The sequence below is a fragment of the Echeneis naucrates genome, chromosome 7 (assembly GCF_900963305.1).
Source record: "Echeneis naucrates chromosome 7, fEcheNa1.1, whole genome shotgun sequence".
Taxonomy (NCBI): Eukaryota; Metazoa; Chordata; class Actinopteri; order Carangiformes; family Echeneidae; genus Echeneis; species Echeneis naucrates.
In genome coordinates this window covers 7,594,270-7,607,996 of record NC_042517.1, presented here as the reverse complement: position 1 = coordinate 7,607,996, position 13,727 = coordinate 7,594,270, and the positions used below count along the sequence as shown (strand labels likewise).

Sequence of the window (13,727 nt, the reverse complement as noted above, 5' to 3'; positions counted from 1 at the left end):
CATCCCATGTTTGTTGAGCTTGTATCTGGACTAAAGTAGCAGACAAAACTCAAGACACTGACATCTGCTAAAGCACAACTGTTGAAAACCTTATTTGATCCTGCTATAAAAACATTTCTTAAAAGCAAATTGCAAATTTTAAAATCTTCACTATATTCTAGTTAAATCTGAGGTAGATTCTTGAAGTAAATAAAGAAAATAAGTCTTGAGTCTTAAATCCTGAGTTAGAGGCTATGTGGCTGTTAATTACATAAGAAGTTCACCCACCAGATTTGTATTTAATGATCAGTCTTTTAGAATATGAGCAACAAGTCCTGATTAAAAAAAGGTGTACATTTGCAGTAAAGTGACTGTGAAGGAGACTTAATGTTTCCCTGACATTAAAAGCTATATATCTGAGAGTCTTCTCTTCTCAGATTCCTTCTTCTATTGGGCTTGATGAGCTGGGTGAAGCGAAGTAGCCGGCACAGTAGTTACATGTGCAGATGGATGAAAATGTGAGTGGTTTACCGCTCTTAGGTTAATGATCTCTGTGCATGTTCCCACACTGCCTCCAGGGCTTCTCATTGTGGAGAATAAGTAGCAGGAGCTGTGGGCCGGTGCCTGTCACAGGGTCTTGGCTGAAATGATGACATGAACAGCCCAACAGGCTGCAGTAATAGTAATAACTGTCAAACTCTGTCTCCCATCAATGCTCAAACCCCCCTAATTTAGGATTAATTCCTGCTGTACTCTAAAAAGCCCTGAGTTGCTGAATGTCTTGCTATTTTCTTTCAGCCCACTCCGTTTTTCACAAACTTGCCTTTTAAACAGGCATGGCAATAGTAGTTGTTTCCAAAATTAATGATGTTTTTACATCTCTATATAAATAAAAAGAAGCTTTTCATGTCTCTTTCTGTTTTGGTTTCGCGAGTGATGGTGAATTGGACTGGTTGCATCTCTGCAGTTTCCAGATCTTCTCATCTGTTGGAAAATGCAGTTTCAGCTCTCTTTGATGTGCAAAACTCACCGTCTGTTACCTTTCGATAACCCCCCCACCTCCATTTTTCCCTCCTCTCCTCAGTGTCCCCTAAAAGTTGAATGATTACTTTTCTTGCTCCGGGTTACAGACAAAAGATCTGTTTCCATGCTGTACTGTGTTTGAAAAAGACAAATTTTTTTATTTGTCTGAAAATGCTGCAGTGTTATATTTTACACCCCTAAACACAGTTGATGGATTCTTCCCTTAGAAAATGCTTTGCCAGTTGGAGCAATTATCTGTGCAGTGACATTGCCTGTTATTGTTTCCAGTACAACTTTATGAAAAAGTTTGTTTCTTCCTTGTTTTTGCCTTAGGCTACTGTTTCGATTTTTTTGCACTATTGAAACAAGTTCTTGGCTTGTCTCTGAGTTTAAGTTAATGGCTCCTATTTCATATACAGCCTGTAACAGTCAAATCACCATTTTAATTAAACTTTGGGGAAAGTGAAGGTGGGTCATTCTGATTGTTCTGCCATAACAGCTAGCACCAAACCCAACAGCTCTTTAAAAAAAAAAAAAGTTTGAATTCAAATGGCATATATCCTAATTAACAAAAAACAACGAAAGTGTAGTAAGTCTTACTTTTTCCTCAGCGATGATGTAATTGATTTGATGTCTTCTAGCTGTCACCAACAGGCTTTAAAATTGATTAAGGCTCACCATGCTGCTGTGGTTCTAAGAATAAGTCAATGTGCCTGACCCTCTCGGCAGCTTTCATCTCACTGGAGGCCTTTAACACATGTGCACTACCTCCTGCAGCGCTCTGTCCTCAGCAAGATACCGTTAAACTACTGACGTCCTCATCTTGAGGTAACACTGATCTCTGTTGTCATATAATCAAGGAGCTGCATGTGATAGTGCTTAAGCTTATGTGCTGCTCCAAACGTTGTGGACTGTTTATGTACACGGATTACATACATAATGTGAATATTCAGCCTGGCTTTGAATGAAATTATTATCCATGTTTGTTTACTCAAACCCCAACTAAAGAGCCTCTTTGAGAACCCCTCCTATCATTCCAATCCTATTGTTTGCCAGCCCAAGCTGTCGGCTCTTCTTGCAGTTCATATGTAGATCACACCGTTTTAATGTACATTAAAACCACTGCGCTGAAATTGATAGGGATTCATGTCCATAGCAGCTTTGCTTATCAGAGACTTCTTTGGCTCTGTTGTTTCAGTTTTCTCCTCATAACACAACTCCAGGTTTAGCAAAAATATCCTCCGAAGAGCCTCCATTTTTTACTTTTTATTTTTTTTTTACATTATGAAGTAATTGCACGTGTGTTCAACTCTGGTGCTTCTTAGAATGTGTAGCCATGGTGAAAGACGTCAAGTCTTGATGGGAGTTTGCCTCACTGCTTTTTCCTTTCCTCTTTTATCCTCGCTTGCAGCCATTCAGTGTCATTTTGAACATACAGTCATTCTCGTTTTCCAATGACTAGAGGACTGAGAATGTCTGATAAGCTTTGTGTGTTGGATAGACAAAAGCTTTTTCAAAGCCTGTTTACGTCCCTGTTGAGAAGATCCCTGATTGTTCCCATGTCTCTTCTGCTTCCTCACAGCTCAGCCTGCTGTTCTGCTCCTGAACAGGTCCCGCAACTGAATATATTCTTTTAATAATACAAGAAGTGAGTGTTGGGTCATGTGCTACGCAGTCATTTTGCTCTTTCCCTCATGTTCTGTGGGAGCGCAGACATGTTGGAGACAAAGTGGTTGAAAAAAAAAAAAGAAAGAAAGAAAGAAAAAGACACATTAGATAAATTGCCTCACATTTTTTTACTGGCTAGTTCCCATGCCATAAAATAATTTTTCTTTAGTTTGATCATTTTTCTACAATCATCACATTGAAAAGAAACTTGTTTGATTGAATGTTTCATATAAAACATCTTATTAATTCAGCCCCATCAGATGGAAAAAGAGGCAATGCCTCTAGGGAGAATACACTGCCGTCTGTTTTATGGCCCCCATATATTCCTGGAGATACAGTTCAAAGAAATAGCTGTTAATGTCTGTGCTACTTGGAGTAAAATTATAGTCTGAGACAAACTCCCTTTTGAGAGGAATTGAGTATCGATCTGCCATAGGGCCACTTGAAATATGTGAATCTTTTTAGAAGTCTTGTTAGACGTACAGCACATAAGAGATAGTTAATGATACACACGATTAGGTACTCAGCTGTTTGGTTCCCTCTGCCTACATGTCAGTCACCGGTAACAGCAGGAGTTGGTAAGTTAAGACTGACATTGTTCTGTAGACTGAGGACATTGGCTGAGGAAAGGGGAACCAGGCATGTTTAACATACTTTTGTGTTCATATCTATTTGGTATAAAAATCACGTCCTTAACCTTTCCACCTTTAGTACTCTCCAGTTTCTGCTGTAGTGTGCTATTAGTTGCGGTGCTTAGCATGTATGCTCCATTAACCTATCCGAACACTTGACTTTGTTTGCAAGGTAACTGGATGGCCAAGTTATTTTGCATAATGCATAATAATTTGACATTTTGAAACTGCCCTCAGCAGAAAAACAAAGACAGCATTGATTGTTCGTTCAAAAGCTTAGAATGGTCTGCGATTTTTGTTTTGGGGTTTTTTTTTTTTTTTTTTGTTCACTTGACAAGGACGTCTTGTTGCTGTGTGGATAATAGCTGTTGTCTGACAGGAGCAGACGTGAAAGTGGCTCTGTGTTACGATCCTACAGATGGATGTATCAACAAAGGATGGGACTTGAATATTGCAGGCTGCTCTGTGTTGCATGTTTCATTGTTTCTTTTAACCACAGCCTATCTGTCTTTCCCTAACTTTAATCAAGGACATAAAATCTTAAAAATCTAAACCATGATTGTTCCCTAACTTCAAGCAAATGTGTTTGATTTGAGTGACAGTTTGTGACAGGTTTTTGTTGTTGTTGTTGTTGTTGAATTTGCAGAAATGTTTAAACTTTTTCATCGAAACCTCCGAGATCTTTGTAGCCACCCATTGTCATCTCCCAGAACCAATACACTTTATTTTCTCCAAATATATTAATCCACAAACGTTTAGAAACAAGTATAATCTATAAAAATTCTACAATCCTATTTTTGTCTCTTTGTTTCCTTTGTGCGACGAGTGAAATGCTGCTGAAAAGACACAAATCTGCTATTTTTGTATACAGTGAACAAACATTTCTCTAAATTTGTCTAATCCTTCCTCCAAGGATGGAGTTTGCTCACTTGTCACAGAGATGCCTCAGCTGTCCGTGCATGACCGAACTGTTGACTGAACAAATGCCTGGTCGTTGGTTGTCAATGTCCCCCATGATCTTTCTCCGACTGTCCGCTGAATCCTGGAAGACCTGGTTTCCCTCAGGTGCTCGCAGACACCTGATGCCGTTGCCGGTATGCCAGTTGTCTTGTTAAATGTAATCTTATATACCATGGCAGTTTCTGCTCCTTTGGGGAACTACTATTGCAATACTGCCAGTGTACGACAGTACATCAATAAGCTCTCCATCTGCAGGCCCATAGGGCTCTGGTGCCCAAGGTAACAATTGTAAATGAATCAATAAAGAAAAGTAATATAATTTTCATCTGGTGGAGCTTACTTGAATTCTGTTTATGTTCATTACTTTGTTTGGCGAAGACTTTTCCTGGCCTCTGTCCTTTCTACTTCTGGAACAACCACCAGTTCTGTGGACAGTGAAAGCCTTTCAACTCTGTTGTGAATACGAGGGAAACGGGCTCAGCTCTGCTTGGATGACAGTGTTGCTGCTGCTGCCTCGTGAGCAGACAGACCAGAAAGTAGAGTACTGCATCTCAAGACTGTATCCAAACACTGAACTACACTATCTTGTCTTGAGAAATCCAATTTGATAAACAATGAATTTTGGTCAGAAATTCAAATTATCTTAACATCAAAATCCAGCCTTGGAATGAAGTTGTGATGGTTTTTTTGACCGTTGAAATTGAAGTATTTTACATCTCAAGATGAGATTTTACTGAACACAACTTAAACCAAGCAACATATCTATGTCAGCTGTTGTCAGTATTCACAGTGTAAGAGTGATGTTGGTGTTACACATCGACAACCTGTGTTCAACCAAATGCCAAAATCCATGCTGATCTAGGAATACTACATATTATTACTACTTCACAGTTGTAACAATCCCCTTTAGGAATGGTTTCAAGTGTTTTGATGATCGAATGCGAAAGTTGAGCCTGTGCTTCAACAGCTCTTAAAGTGCATCTCTGCTGGCACAGTTCACTCCGAAACTGCTGCAGACGCGTCCCTGTTTCCATAATGCCACCCAATGGACAACCCGTATATGAATGATGACCTACAGTATTGGACAAGCTATTACATGTATGTAGTATACTGAGAGAAATTGTAAGCACAGAGTGAAACATTTTCTGCTCCGCTTTGTCTTGAAGTGATGCTAGCAGGCTCCATGTGCATTGTCTACTGCTCTGCCTATGATGGATTACTATCATCGGAGGCGCTCCAGCTTATTAATCGATTCAGCAAAACCTGTGCGTCCACTGTGGGTGATTTAACGGAGAAGGCATTTTAATAGTTATGGCTGAAGTAGAGAGAGACGCAACGAGCATGACTGTAAATCGTGCGCAAATGTAACGATGTTCCTCCTAAACTAAATCATTGGCTAAGTATTTAGGCCCCTAGTTTATTGTCTAGTTGTAGTGAAACGCAGTCACACTATCGTGCAGTTTCAAGAGCTTTGTGGTAAATGTGACTTATTTTTCTTACTGCTTTTAAAAATATTTCAATGATTTTTTGAGTTTGAGTAATTCTCCAGCAGATTTAGGTTTGCACAGTGGTAATATTTCATTTCTTTCCACTTAAACCTTACTGGCGCAATATCTGAGTAACTCCTGATCTGATATACAATAGTAGTTTTTCCTTCGGCTGCACACTGTTGCTGTGTCATGCTGTGAGCAGCTGCCATCAGGATTCCTGTTGCTGCATGCCTCCAGCTGTGTTTCCATATGAAGGGAATGGTATGGAAAAAACAGCTTAAAGGAAAAGCCTACCTGCTAAATCTTTCATGAAAAGAAAATGCTCACTCTATGAAACTATGAGAGAACTTTTTATTTTTGCTCCTTTTTGGAAGTCGACAACAGCTCCAGTAAGCTCCAGAATCTGCAAACATTCATAGACATTTCACAAGCCCTCACTGCAACATGATTCACTTGTGATCCATATTTTCATTTCAACAAGAAGGGCAAAACAGCATTTGAGGGTTTTGGGTTTAAAATCTGGAGTGTGCCACTGACCCCACATTTGACCAAGAAACAGAACTCCGTCTGCTGTCCTGCCTGTCACAACAGGATGGACAAAAAAGTCAAAGTGCCAGAATGAATACAGGATGTGCATTAAACAGTCCATGGCTTGAGAAAAACTAAATGCAAAGAATTAAATCTTTCTACAATTAATTTTGTGAACTGAAAATAATAATAATAATTAAAAAAAAAAATCTAACCAGCCATATTAAATAAATCAGTTATCAAATGTTTGTAATTACATTTTGTAAAGGTCTGTAATTATTCTAGTGACACAGCCATTTCTTTGTTTTTATTTTTGTTCTCTTATTTTCTTTGCATACACAATTTTTTGCCTTATTATTTAGTTTTTATCTTATTAATGGATGTGAATTTGCTGGTGAAACTCATTAAAGGAAGCATGTTTCAGTCTATATGTGCTCATAGAAAGGAAACGTCACTTGCTTAGGTTAAAATCTTTGCTTAGGATCATTGTGATATTAGAATAGCAAATCAGAATCTGAAAGCAGAAAATCTGACTACTAAGTTGCCTCAAGGAAGATTATTATCAATGGAATTTAAAGTCATGGATCATCAATCATGGTTGTTTCTGAGTATCCACATCATTTCCTGTCGTCTTTCCTTCTGTAGCTGTCTGTCACCACGTCATCGCGTGCAGCCTTTTTGCAGTGCCTTCGTTGGGGGATTTGGTGCCCCTTCCAGGAACCGGCTGACTGGAAAGGGGAAGAAATACAGCTTGTTTTGCAAGGAGGTGCAAAGCCAAACCCTCATGGAGTCATGGTCTACAGCACAGAGATGTCTGCCAAGACTCAGAGCCTGGCTCCGCTCTCAGCTGCAGTGGCAGCTCAGGTAACACAATGGCACAGAAAAGCAGAATGTAAAGTGTACATGGAGCGGTTGTTAAGACAAGATGCTTTTTTGAGACACTTTTCAGCGCTGACATCACGATTCCACGAAGACAAAAATCTTTCACATTACTTAAAAGGTTTTATTTTATTTATTTATTTATTTATTTATTTTTTGCTGCCTGAAGATGTATAATATGTTCTCCCTCATACAGTACAAGGACAGATTTCTGAATTTTCACTGCAGTTCACATCAGATAAATAACTGTCTCTACTTCACTCCAATTTACTGACTACCAAAAGATTTAAAGGTTTCAGAATTTGTCATCTTGTGATGACTTAACTTTTTGCACTTCAGTTGTAGTTTTGTCACACAGTTCAGACTGATGAAAATCATCACACCCAACTCCACATCGCCTTGTGTCGTCTATCCAGTTCATTCCCACTGTGTACTTCTGTCCAGAAACTTAACCTTTCATTCTCTCACTCTGTGTTTGTTTGAAACCTGTCTTGAAGGTGAATGATTTGATAACTTTCCGGCTGTCATCCAATCTGGAAAGGAAGGCATCAAGCCCAAAGGCATCTCTGAGGACAAAGCAGGAAAACGTGTCACGTCAGAGAAGATCACCGTCATCGCCCTCGCAGAGTAAATAGTAATTTCCATTCAGTTTAATTCAGTATCTTCATCCGTCCACAGTAAAAGTACAGTGTACATTTAATGCAATGAAATGCATTTTCCCATACACCTCCTCAACCCTTATGTTAAAAAGGAAATTAAATATAGTAATAAACGTTTAAAAAAGTAAAAATCCCAAATTAAAACATTTGAACATGAATAAATAAATACTCTTGATGAAAGGCTTCTTACTACTCCGCACTTTTAAAGGTACCCAGACTTAGTTTGGTTTGATTCTTTGGGCCAGAAACTGTGTGGTCTTTTTCTGATAATTGTTTTTCAGATGTATCTCAAGTGTGTGGTTACACTCAGGTGTAATCAGCCAGAGTTCGAAGCAACAAGCATCAAATTAGTCTGTCCTCTGCATATCATGCAGTCTCCACCATTGCATTGTTATCTCAGTAGAACCACCTGCTCTCTGCATGATTAGCACACTCCGTGATGGGTCGGAGGGGAATAAAGGGATCAACTCAAAGCGCTAGGAAAAGAATTTGGCTGTCCATCAGGCCCAAAGCACTTACTTTGCAGCCTTGTGTCTCCTCTAAAAGAGGAACTTTGTCCTGAAACTAATACACATCTGTTATATCTGTTTTGGTGACTTACTAAAATACTATTCACTGTTTATTTTTAGTCTTTGTCCCAGATAGCATTCAGCAACTCTATCAAAATGAAGTCAGACTGTAAACTGTCGGCTCAGTTTTCTCTTTCAGATAAGTTAGAATAACCTGGTTTTACAATCTTTGTGTTCATCTCACTAGATGTTTGGATTTTTTTTTTTTTTTTTTTTAATCCTTCCAGATCTGGCCAATTACTTCGCCAAACACAATGTTATTAATAACAACTGAAATAAAGGCCAAATCTAATGAGAGCCCAGTTTTAATAAACCAAATTTAGCCTTTCAGTTGGGGATCAACAACTATTTCTTTTTTCTTTTTCTTTATTGCTTGTTCTTTTTCAGCCTCTTGTGTTTAGCTGTGTAATAGCAGTTGTAGAAGTTACAGTACTTTTCACATTTTGGAAACATACAAACACTTTGAATTCTCGACAAAGGCTTTGTAATCCACCGTGGATGGCAGTGGGAATCTGGTCCCATCAAACAGTATGGCTATGCAACTTTTTTTTTTTTTTTTTTTTTTTTTTTCCTTTTTTTTTTTTTAGAAAATAGGAATACATTGACAATGTGTAATCGTCATACACTTGTAGAAATGTCGACAAAATTTGAGGCTGAAACCTCGTTTTGTTGCCTCTGCACTGGCAACAGACATGGTTGCAGACAGATATTCAGTTCAAGCTTTTTGCTTCTCTGTTTCGTAACTTTTAGTGCCGTTGCAGCACAATCTGTATTTAAACTGAAACTTATAGTTGATTGGTTCATAGAATGACACAACCACTTTGTCTTGCAGATTTTGTGGTTATCAGTGAATGACTTTGAACGTCTTTGGATGCAGTTTTTCTTTAGCTTTGTTCCCAATTAAGAAAAATATTAACTTCCATCCTAAATCCTAAACTTTAAAGAGGCCTCCCATTGAAACACAGTTCTTATTAGATATTCCCCATCCTGCACACAGCCAAAGATAAATGATGTACCTCTATCTCTTATTGAAACCCACACTGCTGATTTTCCCTGTGTCTTTGAGTGAAATGATTAAAAGTGTGGTAAACACTGCACACAGCCACTCAATCCCTGTGACAGCAGAAAGAACTTGAGCAGACCCTGGATGTATACTTGGTGATTTTTCTCCTAATGATGCTGTTAGCTTATCTTGGGAGAAAAGAATAGTGTTGATCAGGGCCCACTTCACGGTTGTGTGAGAGAAGTCTTTTGGCAAAGTCTATTAATGGCATTTTAATCAGTACTCAAGTGTCCTCAGAGGTTCGCCCAAGAAGCCTGAATGATTTGAGCTAGTGTTCAGAGGAGAACAATATCATGACACTCTGTCATTCTTTGATTTCGGCATCATAATCACCCTTGACTTTGTGTTTCCAAGATTGTGTGTGTTTTTATATGTGCTTGTGAATGTGGGTGCATAGACGTGCGTTAGTGAGATATTTTCCATTGCAGATAGCTCATTTAGACATATATGAAATTCATGGCTAGTTTATTATTTATTTAGTACAAGAAGAACTTGCTGCTTTTCTCAACCTTAAAATCGTTCATTTGTTAGAAAGGAAGCTAAAACTTTGCCAATCTTGCATTTTCAGAATGAAACTCTAAGTTATTCATGATGAGACAACCTTCAGTTTACTGAGTGGAAATCCCAGATGTGAAATGATATGTATTTTCATTAATCTATAATTTAGCTACAGAATCCTTTGGTTTTTACGTGACCATCTCAGATCTGACTGTGTTTCTACTAATAAGCTGACAGGAGGAAAACAGGGACACAGTCTTGCCGTTTTGACGCATTTGCTTATAAATTAATTTTGATGATGCATCATCTTTGTATATAGAATGTATTTGTCCTCAATCCCAAGCGTCTGGTGCACATATAGGTACTTCTATCCACCTCTTGTACATCTGCACATTTGTGTAGCTGTCAAGAATTGCCCTCATTGATCATGAATAAATGACCAGTTGCATCTCAGACCAGCTAATGAGGTGAAACACATTTTCCTGTCGGCCCAAGACATAAAACAGTGAGAAAACAGAAAGCCCTAAAACCAAAATGGCTGTTGGCGGGGAAGATGCCAAAGCACATTTGTGACACAGACAGCCAGTCCCTCGCCTTGTCCACTCTGTGTGCATGGAGTCTGAACAGATGGCAGCTACAGTAAGACACCCCAGGCTACTGAAGCAATTTCCAAAAGGCCAGTCAAGCCCAGCACAGAGAGTGAGAAAGAGTGGGAGAGGAGGACAAAGCGATACTGGAAAGCCTTTCATTTCAGCATTACCATGGCTACAAACCAAAAAGTCAGGCAGCATTGTTAGGTTTAAAACTCAGTGTGACATCTAAATCCAATGCTGCATCCTGATCCCTGTGAAATTGGATAGATTTTTTTCTGATTCTAAATAGTTTTGGTATTTCAGCGTTGAGTTATTTGTCACACATAGTAACAATAAGTTCTTTATACCTCAGTGTGCCACAGGAAGGCAATAAAAAACTAATGTGAAATAATAATAAGGGAAAAATAATGATAAAAGATGGCATTATTAGCAGCTACCTTCCCCCTTTACAAACTAATATTCCACCAAATGGCACAATAAAATGAACCATGCTGGTTGGTTTGCAGTTGTTACTCGTGCTTGTTAAAATTAAAATTTCGAATTTGAGCATGCATCGGTGAGAGAGATGAAGGCCTCAACAAGAAAATACATACAAAAATAGACTTTACATGTCTTTACTTATCCTAAGGAGGGAACACTGTTTTTTTTCTTTTGTTTTCTTTTTTGCCTTAACCTTCTCATATCTAATTTGTGTTTTTCAGGTCAGAGACACATTCCACCAGCTTCTCCTCCAGATTCTCCTCAAGGCCCTGGGGTAAGACATCTTGTCACCTACACAGCTGCACAGTTCCCTGTGTAGCTGTGTAGGTGACATTAACAGAGTGCCCTAACAGAGACTATTCGTGCACTTTGATAAAGAATCTGCACAGGCGTTTCAGCCTTTTGTACACATGGTTCTCTGAAAAGAAATTTAAGCCTGCTCTAGGTCAGTTCACCCGGGCTCAGCTCCGTCTTGTGCTGAAACAATTCAGAGTTAGTAAATCACTTATTCCAGTCATCTGTCATTCAAACATGCAGTAATGCTTTTTGTTTTGTTTTTTTTTTACTGTTGTAACTGAGGAGTAGCAGAACTAACAGAAAATATGACATCTGACACATTATCATCCTAGAAAGTCAGTATGCCTGACAAATAGTTGTCTGTTTACACATCTTGTGATTCTGTCAACTTGACAAATCCGGTATTCACTCTCATTTGCTCTGGCACCACAATTTCCTTAGAAAAATATTTATTTGCAAACTGTTTGACATTCTTCTTCAGCTGCCAGTTTTAAGCAGGAGATGTTAGCATACAGTGAGCTTATCAACAAAGCTGCTAGCTAGATCTAGGAACCAGTGTCAACAAATATCTTCCCTCTTGGTTAGGTGTGAATGTTAGAAAAAGAAAAAGAAAGAAAAAAACTTTGGGGGTGCCACAGTAAACAGATCAGTAAATGGAAAAAAAAAAAAAAAAACTTGCTGCGTAGTGTTTTGTTCCTGACTCTTACCCTGAGTGGGAAACATTTTTCCTTCCTCTTAGTCTTAGAAAGCTCTAAGCAAATATTTATCCACCTCACGCCTTAAAAAGGTTTGAATGGATTCCAGCTGATCTGGACTGATTCATGGCTGAATGACAGGATCAGAAAGCCTCTCTAGCAGATCCCTGTACACGAAGACAGCTCCCGTCCTCTGCTAATTATACACAAATCATACATGCTGTCTCTGGTTTGTCAACAAATATTGCAACCCAGCCCATAACGTATTTTTCTGATGTCCGGAAAAATATATCTCTCAATAACAATACAAGTAGGAGGTATCAGTGTACAGAGGCACATTTAAATATAGCTACAGCTTCTCTTTTTTTTTTTTTTTTCCTCTTTTAATCCTTGAACCTTTATGAGATTTCAAAGTTTGGTTCCATGAAAATATGCTGCAGCCACAGCTTTAGTGAATGTGTATGCAGCTGGGTTGGCAAGGGGAGAATGGGAAGTGTGTGGGTGTGTGTCTGTTGAAAGTCATATTCTTATTGAAAAACAACAAAATGCCAGCGTGAGAATCATTAAAACATGTAAATCACCTCAGAACCCTGAGCAATAGAAAAAGTACTGATGATTATCATTCCTATCTGCATAAAATCAGATTAAATGTCACATTAGCATCATTAGCATGTCAGAGTCTTCCCACAAGCAACTGATACAGTCCTGATCAATCCTGCAATTTAGTTGCCCCATAATCATCCCCCATCATATCTGAGATGGACAAGGATGACTAACTTAGATCCCATTCATAGTACGATAGGAGCAGTGTGTGTGTGCGTGCACACATGCTTAGCTGCTCTGTATATCTGTTTGTCCAGGCTGAGCTAAACTATTGGGCGTTACCATCATCGCTCAGCTTGAGTGGAAGTGCCAGTGGGGACTGGGAGTTGTGATAGATGTTGCTCTTGCTTAGGATGAGGCGAGGGACACACACACAAACACACATGGACTAGCATAGAGTCACAGAGCGGAGGAGGAGATAGATCAGCTCTGTTTCAGTGTGAGCTCTCTGGGGAAAAATGAGCCACAGTCTGTATTGTCGAATCATTTTAAATTGAACTAACAGGGGCAGGGAGTTGTGGGAGCGCTGCACCCATGAACTCTACAAATCAACCCTCATTTTGATTAAGCAGTGAGGGCGGTAGAAGTGTGCGAGTGGGCAGCTCCCAGTAGCTAACAAGAGACTGTGGTCATACTGGACAGCTCTTAAGGGATAACATCAGAAGACATTGGTTCTTAACTGGACATGCCTGCATGCCACATACTTATCAAATTGTAACTATCAAAACAACGCTCTACCAAACAGGCTACTTGGATACAAAAATCCTGATTTCCTTTGTGTCTTTGTTTGCATTTCCATGACATTCATACTTTAAATTAGTAGTTGTTTATGTAATATTTTATAAGTTCAAGTCCAACAGGTTATAGTGCAGCTGAGTTTTCCCAAAAGGAGCAATTAACACAAAATACAAGACAGAAAAATACAGCCAATTTATTATAGCTGTTACTTCAAGCAGGTCTGTACTTTTCAAAAGCAATAATCACTGTGGCCAAATGTGGCATTTACAGAATAGAAGGCTTGGCTCAACTTTAGGAGATGTGATTTGGATCAAGCGATTAGAAATGACATGACTCAGAAATGGGCTTTTTAGCCTCTGTTAGCTTAGTTTTT

General features: G+C 38.9%; 1 protein-coding gene across 1 annotated transcript in view; it reads left to right on the top strand.

Moving 5' to 3' along the window:
• nphp4 (nephronophthisis 4) overlaps window positions 1-13,727 on the top strand; it is a 156,534-nt gene that overhangs the window by 77,162 nt on the left and 65,645 nt on the right. Inside the window, exons 9-11 of the mRNA XM_029506197.1 lie at window positions 6,926-7,144; window positions 7,657-7,786; window positions 11,243-11,295. Of these exons, the coding sequence (XP_029362057.1) occupies window positions 6,926-7,144; window positions 7,657-7,786; window positions 11,243-11,295 (402 nt within the window). The remainder of the gene's footprint in view (window positions 1-6,925; window positions 7,145-7,656; window positions 7,787-11,242; window positions 11,296-13,727) is intronic.